At 42.2% G+C, this 19,638-nt stretch overlaps 2 protein-coding genes across 2 annotated transcripts; both read right to left on the bottom strand.

Moving 5' to 3' along the window:
• Nucleotides 1-1,645: 1,645 nt before the first annotated feature.
• LOC119731607 (arylsulfatase B-like) lies at nt 1,646-12,098 on the bottom strand. Its single transcript, XM_038204802.1, has 7 exons — nt 11,563-12,098; nt 9,064-9,250; nt 8,376-8,572; nt 7,517-7,724; nt 6,304-6,553; nt 4,767-4,993; nt 1,646-3,106 (listed from the first exon to the last, which is right to left on the bottom strand). The coding sequence occupies exons 1-7, from the start codon at nt 11,863-11,865 to the stop codon at nt 2,841-2,843; spliced, it is 1,638 nt and encodes a 545-aa protein (XP_038060730.1). The 5' UTR covers nt 11,866-12,098; the 3' UTR covers nt 1,646-2,840.
• A 347-nt stretch (nt 12,099-12,445) lies between these two features.
• On the bottom strand, nt 12,446-18,846 carry LOC119731608 (arylsulfatase B-like). Its single transcript, XM_038204803.1, has 7 exons — nt 17,868-18,846; nt 17,405-17,591; nt 16,691-16,887; nt 16,253-16,460; nt 15,536-15,788; nt 14,145-14,344; nt 12,446-13,488 (listed from the first exon to the last, which is right to left on the bottom strand). The coding sequence occupies exons 1-7, from the start codon at nt 18,168-18,170 to the stop codon at nt 13,223-13,225; spliced, it is 1,614 nt and encodes a 537-aa protein (XP_038060731.1). The 5' UTR covers nt 18,171-18,846; the 3' UTR covers nt 12,446-13,222.
• Nucleotides 18,847-19,638: the final 792 nt, after the last annotated feature.

Below are 19,638 nucleotides of genomic sequence, written 5' to 3'. Positions count from 1 at the left end.
TGGCTCGCTCGCTCCGCTCGCTCGCAAAATAACACATGTTCATTTTTTTTTCACCCGGGGGCTGTCATCAGCACCTTCTAATTTTGGGGTTCATTTTCAACTAACATCAACAGTGACTTTAAATTCTATACTTGATAGAAAAAAATTTGTGTTATTAAAATTAAAAAATAAACATTGTGAATTTTGCTCTTAATGGCTTAAAATACTCATGATGTAGGAGAGAACATCTAAAATCGTAGAGCTTCCAGTGCCCTCAACAACCCCGCCCGCAAGGGATTTCGTGCTTCAGTCTCGTTATGTGTGCAACGCGCACAAAGTTTTTGTGCCCCCCCTTTTTGAAAATCCTGGATCCGCCTCTGCTTGAACAAAGGGGTTATGTTGGCCTTTTTCCAATCTGCCGGCAGCTCACCTGTGTCCAAAGATTGTTGGAAGATGTGCGCAAAATGGGGGCGATTTCATCCGCAGCAAGTTTGAGGGCTCTATTTGATATTTGGTCTGGCCCAGCTGCTTTGGAGACATCCATTGATTTAATCAGTTTCATAACACCTCCCACAGACACTTTTATGTCAGGCATGTCAGGGTAACTTCTGTCAGGCAAACACGGTAACTGCGACACCTCCTCTCTGGTAAAGATGCTACTGAATTGATGTGCTAGAGCCTCGGCTTTCTCCTTGTCCCCAGTTATGTCAACGTCGTTAACCTTGAGGACCTGGACACCAGAATTATTTCTACGCTGTGATTTGATATATTGCCCAAATTTCTTGGGGTCATTAGTAGATGTCATAGCTTCCGCCACATTTTTCCACTTCAAGATTCTCCTCGGTGGTTTTGAAACAGGAACAATTTTGATGGAGATATCAGCCAGGACGATTTCATGGTCACTTATTCCAGAAACTGCGTGGACATTTTTGACTGCCAGTGGTCTAGTTGTAAAAAGCAGATCCAGGATATTCTCAACACCAGAGACTGGGTCCTTACGAGTGGTAAATCCAACTTTCTGTTTTAAGTGGTAGTCATTACATCTCCATGATTCAGACTGTAGACTGCAATGGGGGTAGGTTGTTTCGTCCGGGCTCCACAACATACCAGGAATGTTAAAATCACCTCCCAGGATAACAAAGGGGTAGTTCAGATTTGAGAACATCCTGGTGAGACTGTCATTTAGCCCATTTAGTGAGTCTTTATTGGATGAATCAGGTCTACGATAAAAGGCACCGATAAACACATCGTCACCAGTCGGTCTAAGGGTAAGCTGACACCATAAGATCTCGCCGTCTTCAACCATGTCAACACTGAAAGCAAGGGCGGATCCAGAACATAATTTTTGGGGGGGCCAAAAAAAATTTTGGTCCCCCAAAAAAGTGAGTCTAAAAAATTACGGCGTGGGGTTCGGGGCCCGCTAGGGCCCCAAAATTTTTTTGGATTCTAGATGCTCTGTGGTGCGATCTGAGGCAATTTCTGACCACTTTAACCAATTTTTTTTTAGGAAAAGATGGTGGTGTACTCATTGCCTGCCTTTATTGCGATGTCACATTAAAAAAAAAAAAATTGGTTTCGTTTTTGGGGGGGGCCATGGCCCCCTTTGGCCCCCCCCCCCTGGATCCGCCCTTGACTGAAAGGGGCGCGGGCTATACAAAACCATGAATTATGCATGCAGTTTGTGCATGTAATTATCCTAATGAATCCCTTGGAATAAAGCAGCAAACATCGGTAGACTAATTTCAACAAATTTGCATATTTGGACAACTTTCATTCAATCATGCAGAGGGGTGACCCCAGTGAGAATTGTTGGTCATGGCGTATATACAATTTTATTTTACACACAGAATGAACAATTTCACACAGTTCAGAAAATTGTTCTGAAAGTGATTCAATGTAATACCAGAAAAATTGTATGAGAACTAGCGATCACTTTTCACTTTCAAAAATTTTAAGTATCAATTTCAAACCCCAATTTTTGTTGAATTTGTCAATAGTATATTAACATTTTGTTTTACTTGAGATCCCATCAGTGACAAATCCCTTGTTTCAAATAGTGGAACTCGGTGTAATCGTACAAAATATGAAAAATTATGAAATAATTTTGTGACAGTCATTGGGTAAAAGCTGAAAGATGAATAGGAGCTTAAATGTCTTTTAGGATATACAAGTTTATTTAATAAACTTGAAGGATTCATTAGCATTTACAAAACAATCGAAAATTACTGGTGATAATTGTATTCAAGCAAGCCCAACTAAATCTAGAACCCATCGACTGTGGGAAGGTAAATCTTCGTGTCGTTATTATTCTATTCTCACGCAAGTACGCGATGCAATAACAAACTTGAACGAACAAGTAGACCCAGGAACGAAAATGCCGGATGTGAAAGGTCGTAACTAAAATTCGTTTTACCCATGAACTGATTTCTTATCATTATTTCTTTACAAGAATTTTTCTTGGGGTGATTAGGCTACGTTAAATCATTCTGTCAAAAATTATAGCAAGAGAAAGGGCAAAGACAAAATGGCGTACTTTCATACTCTATTACGTAAGAACCATTCAAGTATCTGGAGTTTGCAGGTACAGACTCTCTTTCAATTCGGCCCAGCAAAGAGCATTATAAAAGAGCGTGCATGGTGACACACCGGTCAATAAATGCAAAACAAAACAGTTGATGTGACTAATGATCGTTATGCTCATACGCAAAGACCGTGGAACATTATACTATACTACAACATTATTTTAACACCCTAATTAGGGTCGCAACTTAACAATCCCATATCTTTCACGCGCTTTGATTTGTTCAAGCTTGCCTTTTATATAACGACATTGCAAACAGCATTTTGATCGCCCATATTGACTACTCCCAGTTGGTCCAGATTCCATCGTGCAAGGCTGGATTTGCTCGAAAGTCTCCAGGCGGGTAATACGGCGGCACCAGACTATCATAATAGTGCTGCAATCGACTGACCATCATGTCGACGATGTCCGGCTTGACGTCGGACAGGTCAGAGTATTCGTTGGGGTCGTCCTTGACGTTGAACAGCCAGACGTGTTTGCCTTCGACCTGTAGTGGGTAGATGGGGACAATCCCTGAGTCAGGAGGCGGGATCCAACTGCTGTTTCCTGTGCGAACAGATTGACAATCCATTGTGTTAGGCCAAGAATACCCTGGATATATAGACAGGAACTAGGCCAAGGCGACATATCCTTCAAAATACAATTTTCTATCCTTTAACAAAAAGTGCACCAACAATTAAGGTCGTGTCCTGTTTTCTTTCTTTAAAGGGTCCGTGAAATGAATTTTACACTGGTGCACATATTTGTAGCAAATTTTCAATCCTCTGAAATGTATGGGGGAAAATGGGAGATCCCTTTTTGTTAAAAGCCTTTGCAAAGTGCACCACCAGTTTTAAACTATTGAAATGTTTCATGCGTTTCCTGACAACTGAGGGCGTTGTTGCCGTGATGTCACTTTGGATTATGGTGTTTCTCTTCAAATTGTAAACCCCAAAATGTGCTTATTGAAAACATTTGGGCAGAAAATGTTCCCATAGTCTACCGTCATATACTGAAACAACAATGAATCACTGAAAACAGAGAAGAAACCATTTCAAACCTTAAACATTCTTGTGACTTATGCTGAAGTAAATGTGACACTGAAGTTTCAGGCTTGAATGACATCACAGTTTCATGAATATGGAAATTTGTATTAGCATGAAGTTCACAAAGGCATATTACATTGGCCCTTTAATAGTAAAAGGACGTTTAAAATGTCTATTTACTGCTTTTCAATATAAGATAATCTGAGTTTTGATGCTCATTTTGAGTTGATAGAATTTTCAGTAATGACTTTTATTGAACATGCAATATGGGTCTACCAGATATTTTTGTTCCATTAATAAATTACACTCGCAACAAATGATGAGTAAATTTTGACCCTAATTCATTTAGCAGTTTAGCTAGAGACCTTTGCAAGAACCCAAGGCATATTGAACTTAAACTTTCAATGGGGCATCAAGTCCGATGTGATGCGCCTGCAGTGCTCTTCTAGAGCAAAATCTCCTTAAATCTCTTGGTTAATGTTTGAAGGATCTGAAAAAGGTCATTTTTTTCCATCACAACTGTTGAAAGACTACATCACAGAAAATTAGTCACGACACGCGATGCGAATGCAAAAGGTTATGGAAACAGGTTTTGCGGATGACAACCATGTAAAAATCTCAATCAGCGCGTCTTCCTTGAGGTAATTAAAGATTCTGATATGAACGAGCGAATGGAATGAAGTGCGCTTTCTTAAGTAGGAGAACTTGACAGAAAATTCTCTCCTCGTACGTTCTCGTCCCATAGTAACCAATGGTGGCAAACTTGCTTCCCGTATCCTGATTCGAAACAGCAATAGCAAGAAATGGACCTCAAAACAGTCCCCATTTTCCATTCTGCTTACAATAATACTTGTATAATATGATACTGCATATTGACTGGATAAGATGGTAGCATTTTAACCTTGACGAAAATCGTTGTTTTTATCCCATGCAGACACCGCATAAAAACATGTAATTTAAAGCACATCCAAGGACCAGACTGTTCTTAATTTGCATATGTGCAAGATTTTTGAACTTGCAAATGATCCAATACTATAGCGTGAGAGAGTAGGTTATGATGGGAGCGTACTGCTCGACACCACGGGAACGAGGCTGAGAAGCAAATTTACCACCAAGGGCTACTTTTGTAAAAGAGGTTGAAACAAATTAAGATCCATGGACGAGGTTAGTTTGGAACTGACCTGGATCTCCCGTGAGAAGTTTCCAATCCCCAACGCGTATGGCAGCCCTAATAGTGGTGTTAAAGGTCCCAGACTGCAGCGTTTGGTTGAAGTACTGTCTGTCTCCAGTCTGGTGCCTATTGGCCGAGGCGTCATGCTGATGTCCGGATGCAGACACAGGAACCATGGCAACATCCAGGGGGTCGATGTTGTGGAGGATTTCCGTTCGAGGGGAAGGTGTGCCATGGCTTTCAAAACAAATCAAAACAAAACGAAAAAAAGGCCTGCAAATAACAAGGTCATGCTAAAAACAAGTAAGGAATTCCATTCTTCATTTATATGATAATGACGAATTCGCCACATTCGTGACCAATCTTTATATCAGAAAAGCAAAATTAATTCCAGCAGAGTAAGGTTGGCTTGAAAAAGGAAATTGTTTCGCTGCCATTGTTGAGGTTAGTGGGACACCTAGACCTAATAAAAAAATGTACATTTAAGGGCTCATTTTCATAACTGTTTCATTCTTGTCGGCGAGGCAATGGATTGAATTGCTAAATAATGACTATTTTATTCTGTTCGATGTTATATCCTTCAAGTGCCCTTTTTTCTAAGATGTTGTTTGTTCGAATTTGTTTCCTTTAGCTATGGTTTCTGATTGTAAAATGTAATTTTCTCTGTGTCCCCATCTTGACTAAACCCAAGGCTGCATGCATACCAGCAAATAGGCCCACAATATTGTCTACGCCGGCCTATCACGATTTGTATACTGCTATGCAAGTACTGTGGCCCCTGCACTTGGTATAGACACGAAGGGCCCCAGCTCTGCACCGGTCTTTATTTGTATTTCTGTCAAATTTGGGAGAAATGAAATTGGACCCGCCAATTTGCTCTATTTTGCAATGTAGTAAAAGGGGTCATTTTTCAAATTGGCGATGGACATCAGGACTGGTTTCAGGGGTGATAATCTTTGGAGGGAAACACCACCCAAAGGCATTGGTTAAACTAAAAATAATGGAACAGAAAGTGAAAGAGGGAAAATCAAGTTTTAATTTGAGTGATAGTTCTGAGTAATTGTTTCCTCGTTGTTTTAAGTGTGGGGGGGGGGGGGCATGGGCGTAGCCAGCGGGGGGGAGGAGGGTATTTACCCCCCCCCCCCCAATATTTTGAAAAGACTGCCCTTTTCCATTCAAATGCCCTTTGTCACCAGCGCTTACCCCTGAATATTTGTCAAGAGTGCCCTTTTTTTCCTGAACAAGTGACCTTTTTTGTCCATAAAAGTGCCCCTTTGTCCCGAAAAAAGTGCCCTGTAAAACGTAAGCGTGCCCTTTTTGCTTTCATGGGCCGTTACAGGTGCCTTTTTTGAATGCGACTCATTAAAAGCACCATATATTGTGCATAATCGTCGGTTTTGAACAGCGCCCACACCGGCAGAGGGTATCAGCCCCACCCACATAATAATTTCTTTGACCTTGCCCCAGTGGTCGTCCATGTACTTTGCAAAAAGAAATGACGGTTATGACGTACCAAAAGAATTAAGGTTTCTACTTGATAGTGTTACCTTATGGTCTCCCATACATCGTAGCCGTCCAATGGCATACCAGCCACGCTCCCTCTTGCAATCCCGGCCACCAGGGTCGGGAACCAGTCACTGACGTGAATCAGTTCACGGTTTGTAGTCCCTCTGACACTGTCTGACAACAAGGGACTGTGGACGAACCCCACGCCACGCATGCCCCCCTCCCACAGAGACAGCTTCCAGCCTCGGAGGGGCCAGTTGTTGCCGCCTTGGTGGATCTGGCCTCCATTGTCTGCAAACAAAAATGTGTAACTTGGTATAGAGCACTGTACGGGTATTCTTAAGGTCGTGGATTCAAATCCATACGCTTGTAGTTGTCTTTGCTCATCCAACAGCACTGTGCTCCTAATTGAAATGATCAAAGGTTCTTAAATTGCTGTTTCTGACGAGTTGTTAGAGGTTCTCACGAGTGATCTTCAAATCGCAGGCACCCTTCACCAAAATTCGACTGAGATTTAATTGTATTTAACATAATCTGATGATAAGTCACAACAACATAATGGTTACAGAAAATCAAACACAAGTATAGCCCCGTAACTACACAAGGGACACGGAGGCATCCCCGGCACGAGGTACGTGACCCCTTTGTTCCTCCGCTCAGCATTTGGAGAGAAATAAAACATTAAGTGCCTTCTCAAACACAATGGTGCCCTTGGAATACAGCCTCAGAACATCACTAATCCCCACAGATTCCGGGGGGCCAATGGAGGCCATTCCCCCCCCCCCCCCAAAAAAAAGAACTCATCTATTGGATTTTTTAAGTGACGTCGCAATAAAAGCAGGCTCTGCGTACACCACCATCTTTTCCTCAAACAACATTTGGTTAAAGTGGTCAGAAATTGTTTCAGATCGCACCTCAGAGCATCTAAAATAAAATAAAAACGGGGCCTTTAAAGCGGGCCCCGAAACCCACGCCGTAACTTTTTGGACTCACTTTTTGGGGGACCAAATTGTTTTTGGCCCCCCAAAATAAATTGTGTTCTGGATCCACCCTTGCCTGAACGGATGGTTTTGTCATCTGACGTCAGAAGGAGGTTCCTGCATAGTGCACTCATGCACAACCCAGCAAAACAAATGCATTGCCCTCTAAGATGGCTGTTACGCATAAGATCGCGAATTGATTTCTAAAACAAGTATTAAGTACCACTTTAATTTAGGTGGTACAACCTTTGAAGTGATCGAAGTAGAAGCCAACCTGTTGAGAATATTAGGACTGTGTTCTCCCATAGTCCCAGTTCAGTCATCTTTTGCGTGATGTTGCCGATAGCCTCGTCCATACAGGCCACCATGCCCGAGTACAGCCGACGGTCTAGATCCTGGACGTCTTTGTATGGCTCCACGTACTCCTCCGGCACCTCCAGGGGTGAATGGACGGCTTGGAATGGTAGGTATAGAAAGAATGGCTGTTTTGGGAATTGAGAATCAATTGAAATCTGCATCAATACCTTTACCGTTTCTGTCAATGTTGTGGATATGGTACAATTACATGTACACACAGCCAACCTAAACATGAATTGTACACAGAAGTATAACAGATTGGATTTGTATTTAAATATAGCTGGCACAATGCTACCTCAAAAACTGCGTCGTTGCTTTCGTATGCAAAGATCACTTAGTCGGACTACGTCTGCCGATTGTTTCACAAACCGAAAGGTTACCTGGCGCTTTCACTTTTAACCTCTGATAACGTACATCAGCATGACAATGGATCAAGAACATAGAGCTTTGCTGGGGTGATAGTTCCCCCCCCCCCCCTCCCTCCTCCCGGTAAGTAATTGGGGGCTAGCTGGTAATGAGGCTCCCTCTGATGACAACGAGACTGGATGGACCGTTGTAAAGAGCGCCTCACTGGACATGGGTCTTTGTTCTTCTGTGATACGCATGAGTAGATACTTTGTACTTTCACTGAATTTAAGAGACAACATCTGTAGACAAAGCGATCGCTCCGTGAAAGGGTAGTTGTATCTTTGAACTGAAGAACATTAAGCTTCAATAATCAGGTTTAATATAAGACTTACTAATGTACTTGGCATTCTAACAGATGTCGAGTTTACCTTTTTAGGTCGAGTGTTGTCCAGAATTTGAAGGGCTCGCTCTGCAAAGAGGTGAGTTGAATACTGGCCGCCGTACCTGGGGGCGGATTTCTCTTGGTTTCGGAAGTCGTAGCCCTTAGAAATGGCATCGCAGTCGAAGCCTGGCATCATGCAGCTGCGTCGGTGAGTGTAGTAGTGTTGACTGCCACTGTAAAAGCCTGTCACGCAAGATTATTGAAATCAACAAGGGTTATGCCTTTACCTTCTGTCTTTGTATTGCTATTCGCATTTTATTTTGTCCATTCATTTCCCTGTTTTGTGACTTTTTCAAATGCGAGTTTCGATTTTCATGTATTATTCAAGGCGGATCCAGAAACTTTGGGGGGAAAGAAGGCTTTGGGTATATAGTATCGTGCTCTATGCACATAAAATACATTGTGTAGATTGTGTCTTCTCTCCTCCGATTTCAAACATAAGAACTCGTTGCCCCCCCCCCCCCTCCCCTTATCCGCCAATATTTCTCAGTTTGAGTAAGTCATATGTGCAAAGGTAACATGGCATGGGCAGAGGAATACCCTTCACAATTTATGTGACTAGTGTGTGCCTTAGCATGAGAGTGGATGATGATTGCGACCATTGTGATGGGCTTGTGAGGTAAACCTTTGATCTGCGGAATTAGGTCAACAAAATATTCTAATTTAAAACAAACCAAAGAAGGTATCAAAGCCACGCCTGGTGGGCCAGCAGTCTTTCTTGTAGAAGCCAAGATGCCATTTGCCGACTGCGTGCGTGGCGTAGCCGAGCTCCTTGAGTTTATCGGCGAGGGTCGGGTCTTCTAGAGGGAGGCAGTTTGGCTGGACTGCATGGATAACTCCGTGCGCAAGACCATTGTGAATCTTAAAAGAAAGGGTGTGACATTATTCAGTTTTTAGCAGATCCATGCGCATGCGCGTCTATTTTGCATAGGTCTGTCCCCGAAAATTGACCAAAAATAAGCCCCCTAAGTTTCCCCATAAAATATAACTACCAAATTGAAATAAAAAAGCAAGCAAACAAAGTGTAATACTTTACAAAAATTGTTTGTAACAATTCGGAAAGATGTTTATGAAGTTTGTAAATGGAGGCAAAATAATGTGCATTAATGGTGTAGTCCCGTGGTATTTTGTGTAGTGGTTGGACGTTACCAGAAGGAGGAAATGTTCCCAAAGTTGACCAAAAGTATGGTGCCACCGAAGTACACTCGCACTTGTTTATTTATTTGGTTCTCATATATATTAGGCTCCCGACTCGAGAATATTTATTTATTACCGCTGACCCGGTCCCGATCCCCATTATAATCGGGCTCCGTGCTATTTGAAAAGGTATTCTAAATGAATACCGTCGATATTTGTAGGCGAAGTCTGGCATATAGCAAACAGTGGAATCCCAGAAGATGAGAGGATGTTGTCTCTCATCCCATTAGGTGTCAATAGTCATACCTTTACTGGTATGTCATGGCTGCCACTTAAACGTTAGTGAACTGCTTGGTGCAGATACAATGTCATAATTATGGAGAAAACTGCTCAGTGGACAATGGTGGACAATAGTGAACAATAGAAGAACAGCAGATTGAAAGTTTAGGATAAGTCCATTTCATTTTAACATCTTAGCACTCATCCACGACCAAGTACTCAACAATAATCTCATCTGTATTTGCAAACGTCGTCACTTGAAATCCATCGACGAAATGGAGAAAAAGAAATAGGAAAACGCGATTTGTTTTCGCAAAGGTTCGTTCTCCCTCAACCGATTTGTAGCCGCGCCACGAGAGGTCGCAGTTCGCGCTTCGTAGGCGAGTACATTGTATCACGGATCCGATTGTATGCAACCTCGTCCCCAGGGTGTCGAGCAGTACGCGCCCACCACTACCTGCTCTCTCACCCTGGTATTGGATCATTTGCATGTGCAAGATTTTTGCACACGTATGCAAATGAGGAACAGTCTGGTGCCTGGCTATGCGTTACACATTAGCGTTTGTTTTTGTATGCGGTGTCTGGGGTAAAAACAGAGTCAATTCGTAGCAGCGCGAGCACGGCGTGAGTTACGAAAACACGATTTTTGAAATCAAACTGTTACGATCTTATCGAGACAACATGCAGTATCATATTTCATATTAATATGAGCAAATTGGAAAGGAAATTAGTATTTTCGAGAAGGCGTGGACGAATGATCGCGAAAACACGTACTGCACGTTGTGAATAATAGCACCAAGTACACGATAAAAATCCATTACTAGCCAATTGCGGTATCCAATCAGGATACAGGAAGAAAGTTTCCTATACAGGGTTTACTATTGGAAACGCGGTTGGAAATAAAGTAAGCACTGGGGACGAGGTTGGATTGTATGTATGCACAGCTAGCTCGGGGCGAGTACGTGTTAAGATGTTAGCGGCCAGATACCATTATCGGCACTGACGATGAACGCCTTGACCAAGGCTATCTGAAAGCAGAAAAGCATTTTGCCACTTTCCGGACCAGCTAAGTAAAATCAGACTTTTTTTCCAGTATCTGAAAAAGAAGTAAGTAGAATACAAAGTTGTTGTAGCTTTTTCAGGGGGAGGAAAGCAGAAAATAGAATTTTCTGCTCCTCGAGTAAAAGAAAAGTAGATGTCCACCTTTCGTCTGCCAATAAAAGGAGGAAAAGTAAAATCTGCTTTCCAGATATAAGAAATGTTTTTCATTAAAAAGTAAATTATGCTTTTCTGGCAGCAGAAATATGACACCAAAGCTTTGGTGTCATATTTCTGCAAAGTATAAAACGGAACTTTCAAAATCTTTCAATCTGCTTTTCTCTATGTCTTCTTTTCGTCCTTCATAGTTAGTAAACTACAACTTGCCAGATAGGTTTTATTTTATTTAGTGATATCGAGTCATGATAAACTCATTGCAATAAAAAACTACAACACATCTATACGTCTGCAAATGTAATTTTGTTCCCTCAGATTTTCATTTTTTTACCGACAAACTGTTTTTCAGAAGCAAAAAATATGAGAACAATACAAATAAAATGGAAGGCCCTAAGCAAAAAAAAAAATCACTAATTTCACCGAATAAAAACTCCACTGTATTAAATCACAGCTCCGTGCAAGCTCAGTGCAGCTTCTTCTTTTTTGGACTGATTTCTGTGCTTGTGAAATATTAGGTTATTCCTCCATCGGTCAAGACGTACCTGGTATCGACCGCTCATCAGTTGACTTCTCGTCGGGGTGCAAATCGGCTGGACATAGTAATTCTCCAGCTTCACGCCCTCAGCGGCAAGTTTGTCCAGCCATGGAGTCTTAATTGCAGAACCATGGTAACCGACGTCATGGAAACCGAAGTCATCAGCCAAGATGAAGATGATGTTCGGTAGAGTTGCCGATGTATTGCTGCAGTCACCCGCAGGCGCGAGAGCCAGGCCGTACACCGATGCCAGAAGCCACAGTTTTCCGAGGTCTAACCAGCGTTTCAAAAATCGGCTCCTGCTCCCCATTTTTTCTGAGGGACCCTTCAAAATATACAAACCTTGCTCTGTAGCACCTTGCCCTTTGCAAAGAACACTGACTTACAAACGGCTCGGCTATGTTCCCCGATTCAAAATTGAAACACGGTATCGGACATGATTTCAGGTAAGTTCTAAGGCTTTATTTCCGGCAATTATTTACACACAAATTCGTTATACAGGAATATGGGAACCACACCAATATGTCCTTGTACTATTGCAAGAACCTAACTCTGCTAAATCCGGTTTGACTGAAACGCGACAGTCACTGCATTCAAGAATTGTCCTTCACTGACAATATACCGTTCTCTGCCAACAACGGATGGGCAAACTATGCAAGGCCAACATTGCAAATATAAAGATTAGCTATTATTTTCTCCAAACATATCAATGGGTTGCTGAAAATAGAAAATAAACAACAAAAGCTATACGAACGACTTAACTAAAATGCCTATTTCTTACATGAGAATGTCAATATGCAAGTTTTGGCAAAATCTGTTGCCAACCACAGCTTAAATTAATGGCCTTGTGGCAGCCCATACAAAATGGCATTCAATGTTTACAAATGAAATATTTATATACACATGTATTATTTAACACTGTTTTTCAAAGGTGCTCAGCAATTACAAACTTTCGGTAGTGTCAAAATAGGGGGAAAGCAATAAAAACATTTTTAAGACATTAATTAAGAAAATTAATGAACAGTCAAACGAGACAAGGTTAATCAAGGTTAATCACACTGAATCATCACAGTGACAGTAAAATAACAGAAACAAGATAAACAAGATACCATAAAATATAAAATATCTGATTCTTGTAGCAGACTGAGTGGTAAAGGATGTAGTGTCTATAGACGTTTGTGCCGTTTTCTTTATTAAAAGAGCCTGCCGTTGTCTTTATTAAAAGGCCTGCATCTCTCGCTTGACTGGTTTGTGTTCTATTCTCTGCATACAACTTCCCCCTCCTATGGGTATGCGAGATTCATTCATTTGGTGGTATGCAAAACTCCGTTCAAATAAGAGAAATTCAAAAATACACAAATTAAACCATACAGATTGAATTTCGAGTAAATTCATGACTGATTCAATCCCAGAAATTTGACAAAATTTATTATTCGGGCCGGAAAAAAATAGCAAGGGATGGGCAACTTTAAAACAAACACTTTCTTTTAAATAATGAAAGACAAACTTTTCTATCTCTTACTTTTTGTGGGTGGGATTGGTTTTCTTAATACTTCATTGGAAGGCAAACCCAAGAAATTAATGAAAATTGACAATCGAATTTGAAATTCGGGGGTTCCTGACGACACCCCCCCCCCCCCAAAAAAAAACCTGCATTCAACATAGTGTTATTCCCAGTTAGTCCAGGCACCATCGTGTAAGGCTGGGTTCGATCTTGGATCTCCAGGGGGGTACAACGGTGGCACTAGACCACTATAGTAGTGCTGTAATCTTCCAACCAGCTCCTTAACCTTGTCTGGTCTGGCTTCAGATAGGTCATGATACTCATTGGGGTCCTCCTGGATATTGAACAGCCAAACATGTTTACCTTTCTGTTTAATTGGTTGGATGGGGACGATCCCTGAATCAGGAAGTGGTATCCATCTGCTCGATCCTGTGTAATGTGAAATACGATGTAGAGGAAACACAAGTTGAATTACTTGTCCAGTAAATACATGTATAAACTAAGGCAGGCTATCCAGTGCGCGGCATCAATCTCCTGCTAAGGTTCGAGTGGTAGCTGCGCGTATGACGATGCTTCTTTTAATAAAAGGAGATTTTCTGACACATTCGTAAACGGCACAAGATGTGCAATATCACGCCCATCAGCTATATCGAAGATGGTACCGTGAAAATTATTTCGTAAAATCTATCAACACTTTCTCAGTCACTTTTTGGAACCTTTGCCATGGATCTTGTGACCTTTGAGTGTGGATGTCAGGTTTTAAAACATGTACCTGCAACTTTCTCAGAAATCTTGGTAAGGTCTACGAATAGCGTGACAGCCTGTACAATACGTGTTAAGTTTTTCCAAACAGCAATGCAATAGGCCTGGTCGTGCTTGTGCTATTCGTTCTTAATACGAATATATAATACAGTTGCATAGTTGATTTGCATATACTTGCGCCAAAAAAGGGAAAAGAAAAAAACCTTCGTCGCGATGTAAAACTCATCACGGGCCCTACATACTCTGAATCCAACCTATCTATTAGAGATTTCCCTTAATCCACCAACGACAGCCAATGAAATCAGTGCAGGCCTAAGTCACACCTGGATTTCCAGTTAGGAGTTTCCAATCCCCAACACGTATAGCAGCCCTGATAGTGGTGTTGAACGCACCAGATGGGGTGAAAAAGTCATCGTCCTTAGTCTGGTTCCCTTCGAGTGACCAGTTAATGATTGACATGTATGTCTGGGTCAGAGGGTCGATATTGTGCAGGATTTCCGTTCTTGGAGAGGGTGATCCTAGACTACAAAAGGGAAGTAAAAAGAAATGTTAGAGTCATACGATAGTTTTCAAACAAAGCTGAAAGGTAGACACCTTTGCAAAATGAATATATATTTTACCGCTCCGAGAAACAACAATAAAAACAATAAAAGTAAAATTATTATAAAAAATAAACTGTCGAAATGTCAGCGATGGAGATATTCTTTTTAAAAAAGAGTGAAAATGTATCTCCATGTTTCTCGACTCCGTTAAAAAATGTTCATTAATACGTTTTGACTTGCACCCTCTTGTGGTATGATGCCAGTTCGTCATTCGGAAAAATTATTTCCATTCACGGATATGTAACTAATTGCAAACTAAATTCGGTCAGTTGGGAGCAGTGTTTAAAAACAAGTTACTCCTTGATATGGTTTGGTTTTAACCATCGCAAAGAAATAATGGTATTCCTCCATTCTTAAAAATGAGAGCATACCAGGCGCAACGATTTCACAGGATGTTTGATCCTATTGTAACTTACAATCAAGTAGCACATTTCATAATAATGGAGCAGTTTCGTTTTTGGAATGTTTGCTCAATTTTGCCCATTACTTTTAACGACTTTATTTATATTGTTTTTCGACTTATGATGTTTTACAAAATAACATTTAAAAAATGTTTTGCCTTCCCGATCGAGTAACTTTCATTTAGTCTGAGAAATCAACGGGTCTGCTCAGATAGGACTTGAACTTCGAACTTTTCTTGCGTTCTAGTGCAGTCGATTCACACAAGTAAACCACAGAAACAACAATGCCAAGTCGATAACAGGTACCAATGACAATGATTGGTTATTTACAAGCTCTTAAATAATAGCCTTTCGGGGTTTTTCTGCTGCCAACCATCAAACTTGACGAGTGGCCTGAGAATCGATCAAATGAGGATCAGCTAAAGGTCCAATTGAAAATCAGTCAAAATCAACTGATTTTTAGTCAGGATAATTATTCACTGAAAATTCTACGTTGAAGAGGAATCTAGTCAGAATTTAGCTTCACTATCGATGTGTGTTTGTATCAGTGACCAATTTCCTTTTACCTTATAAGAACTAAAGAATCGGCATTTTGTCCATAATTGAAGTTCGCAAAAGATGATATCGAGTCAGCATTTCACCATGTAATATCATGTACGTGGTATAGATGTGAAGGACACGTCTTGTGGTACATTGGCATGGATAAATCACCTGATGGTATTCCAAACATTGAAACCGTCTAGTTGCAGACCCTCCAGACTGCCTCCGGCAAGCCCAGCTACAAGGGTTGGGAACCAGTCGCTGACGTGTATCAACTGCGTGTTGCTGGTACCCCGCATGGCGTCTGGTATGAGTGGGCTGTAGACGAAGCCTACACCGTGGATACCTCCTTCCCAGAGGGTGCCTTTCACGCCTCGCAGAGGCCAGTTGTACCCTCCTCCAAAAATAGGTTCGCCACCATTGTCTACCGATGGAATTTGGAGGGAAAACATTCAAAATAATAGGCCACTTCCGAATAACCTATCCTGTGCATCAACTTTTCTATTTTGACATAGGTCAATTTATAGTGAAAGAATATCGAAAGTGACTATAGGACACCCGTTACCAATATATTACTTTCAAATGGTGAAAATGGCACAAACCAGGAAAAAAGGAAAGTGCTTTAAAATAAAAAAACAAGTACTATTTCTCGAGAGTTGAAATCCGAATATACAAGTGTTAACTTGTACATTTTAAGAAAAACGAATGAGACATTATTCACAAATATCTCATGAGTTGAGGCCAAAGCTCACTGAAAGTTTTAGTTTGTGTAATTGTGTAAAACACGAACATTTGTCACTATGACAGCTTGCGAGGTCCATCCTGATCTTCACTTTGAGCATACATCATACATTGTGTCTGCTGCCATCAGGCGGCTGCCTAACAAACCTGTTGAGAAGATCAGCACTGTGTTTTCCCACAATCCCAGCTCCGTCATTTTCTGCGTGATGTTCCCGATAGCCTCGTCCATACAGGCCACCATGCCAGAGTATACTCGTCGGTCGTGATCCTGGACTTCTCGGTATGGCTTCAAATACTGGTCGGGTACCTCCAGGGGAATGTGTGGCGCTTGGAAAGGTAGGTACAGGAAGAATGGCTAACGTTGTTGGTACACAAAAAGAGCACGAAAAGGTCAAACAAAAATACGATAACGATTTTCAAGACACTTAATTACACTCCACAGAATTATAAAGCGTATGCACCAGACACGAGTTTTCAGAAAACTGATATTTAAAATGAAATGACTTTTCCTCTAAACCAGAGAACGACTTCCTTTTTAAAATCGAAATAGTTTTCTGTTTTCCTGTTAGGTTTGTTACACATTACTTTGTTAGGCTGACTGTTTTCCAAAATGTGCTGGGCTCGCTCTGCTAAGAGGTGGGTTGAATATTGTCCAGTGTACTTGGGAGCAAGTTCCTCCTGATCCCTGAAATCGTACCCAGGTTCCAATTGACTGCAATTGAACCCTGGCATGTCGCACTTGTAAATGTGCGTGTAATAGTCTTCGCTCCCTCCGAGATAACCTGTAATAGATTGGAAATTGGACTGATTTTATGCAAGGATAAAATGAACAAACTGCATGCAGAAAGTTCCACTTGATGCTCCGACTTTACCAGCTATGGACCCGTTTCTCACACATGTATTGTTAGGGACCTGTGTGACCTACAACCATAATCGACACACTATGTCCGATGTACAGAAACCTGGACAAGATGAGACAACGGGTAAAACAGGTCATCCATAACAACAGCCCCTTTTTAAGAAAATAGCACAGCATGGGTCAATTTCTATTCACAAGTGTTTCATTTAGATCGAGATAAAGATGTAAAGGTCCACATGAAAAACAAACATTGAAAATGCATCGATTATAACACGTAGAACTATTCAAGTTTCCATTCTATCCCAGCCTTCAGTTTAACAGTCCCGTTTTGTCCCCGATACATGTATTAGGGCATTTGCATCTTTATACGACTGCACTTTCAGAGGAGCAAGCTCCGATGAATCGTACAGCGGGCCGTCTTACAGAAAATATTATCTCACCAAAGAAGGTATCAAAGCCACGCCTGGTGGGCCAGCAGTCTTTCTTGTAGAAGCCAAGATGCCATTTGCCGACTGCGTGCGTGGCGTAGCCGAGCTCCTTGAGTTTATTGGCGAGGGTCGGGTCTTCTAGAGGGAGGCAGTCTGGCTGGACTGCATGGAACGACCGATGCTCAAGACCGGTGTGAATCTGTAGTTTAAGCAAATTTTTCTAATTGCCCATCTGTTCGGCCTACAAGCATTGGCGTCAACAATACACTCCAGGTCATCTGGAAAAAGTCTGCCAATTACCAAGAAACGCAACCTGACATTGCTTCAATCATATCACATCTTCAAATTTACAAAGACTTGAACACTTTGCTCTTTTCTCAACTTCATAAAAGTACAAGCTGAATTTGTTTGAATTGGGGATACTATCATCTTTCTAATGTAAGACCATGCATTCTCGTCACGTGCCCTGTTTTACCTGGTATCGACCGCTCATCAGTTGACTTCTCGTCGGGGTGCAAATCGGCTGGACATAGTAATTCTCCAGCTTCACGCCCTCAGCGGCAAGTTTGTCCAGCCATGGAGTCTTAATTGCAGAACCATGGTAACCGACGTCATGGAAACCGAAGTCATCAGCCAGGATGAAGATGATGTTCGGTAGAGTTGCCGATGTATTGCTGCAGTCACCCGCAGGCGCGAGAGCCAGGCCGTACACCGATGCCAGAAGCCACAGTTTTCCGAGGTCTAACCAGCGTTTCAAAAATCGGCACCTGCTTCCCATTTTTTCTGAGGGACCCCTTCAAAATATACAAACCTTGCTCTGTAGCACCTTGACCTGTGCAAAGAACACTGACTTTAATACAAACGGCTCGACTATGTTCCCCGATTCAAAATTGAAACACGGTATCTTGACATGATTTCAGGTAAGTTCTAAGGCTTTATTTCCGGCAATTATTTACACACAAATTCGTTATTCAGGAACATGGGAACCACAACAATATGTCCTTGTACTATTGCAAAGAACCTAACTCCGCTGAAACCGGTTTGACTGAAACGCGACAGTCACTGCATTCAAGAATTGTCCTTCACTGACAATATACCGTTCTCTGCCAACAACGGATGGGCAAACTATGCAAGGCCAGCATTGTAAAAATAGTGCTGTAGTGCTGTAATCCTCCAACCAGCTCCTTAACCTTGTCTGGTCTGGCTTCAGATAGGTCATGATACTCATTGGGGTCCTCCTGGATATTGAACAGCCAAACGTGTTTACCTTTCTGTTCAATTGGTTGGATGGGGACGATCCCTGAATCAGGAAGTGGTATCCATCTGCTCGGTCCTGTGTAATGTAAAACACGATTTAGAGGAAACACGCCCCCGAGACGATGTTTGCTCCTGAAAGGATCCGAGACCGCGGGCTCCCGCGGCGCCAAAATCGCTCCACGTCTGTGAAAAAATGCGGAGGGTGTCTTCGGCCGGGTCGGACACTTCGGGTCGTCCTGATATTCCGGTACGGACCCGCGATCCGTTTCGTCGATTTTTCGTGACTGCGTTTTGCGCAGGAATTTGCTGTCGTGTGCGCTTTCACGTTGACTGCCTCGTCGCCCCCTGTGCTGGCTTTTCTGCGTGTATAGACTGTGCGAGGTCAGCGAGGTCAACGTAGGGGTTTCGTTTACGTGTTCTACTCGGCCGTTCTGCTAAAGCGTTCACCAACGGTAGTATGGGGTGACCTTTGCAAAATATTTTTTCTCCATGGTGTGTGGCCACCAAGTGTCCCTATTCTTTCCTGTACTTTGCTTACCGCCCCTGCGCCGAGTGCAACGAATACTCAGAAGGACTACACATTAGTATGCCTTGCGCGGTCTGACCAATCGAAAGTCTACACCGCGTGGTACTTCCCTGCTATGCGTAAAACCGTCGATGGCAACGCGTACTGCAGCCTGCTCCACACCCTGGAAACGAGGTTGAGTCTACGGTGCTCGCTATTTGAAGCACAAGCATGTGACGTCGTGTGATAGAGTGCTGTTGCTTCCATAATGTGTTTACAGCTCCATGCTTCCACCACCAAGGCTGAGCGTTGTGAGTTCGCTGCCCGTCACGTATAATTCAGTGTCGCGTTATAATTTCGGGGGCCTGTTTGGGATCAACGAAGGAGCGATGCATTGCTTCAAATATCGCGATCTTAAACGCAGTCACAGAAAAATCGACAAAACGGATCGCCGGTCCGTACGGAAAAATTAGAACGACCCAAA

This window comes from Patiria miniata, unplaced genomic scaffold (assembly GCF_015706575.1).
Source record: "Patiria miniata isolate m_02_andy unplaced genomic scaffold, ASM1570657v1 HiC_scaffold_24, whole genome shotgun sequence".
Taxonomy (NCBI): Eukaryota; Metazoa; Echinodermata; class Asteroidea; order Valvatida; family Asterinidae; genus Patiria; species Patiria miniata.
This window is presented reverse-complemented; position numbering and strand designations above follow the sequence as displayed.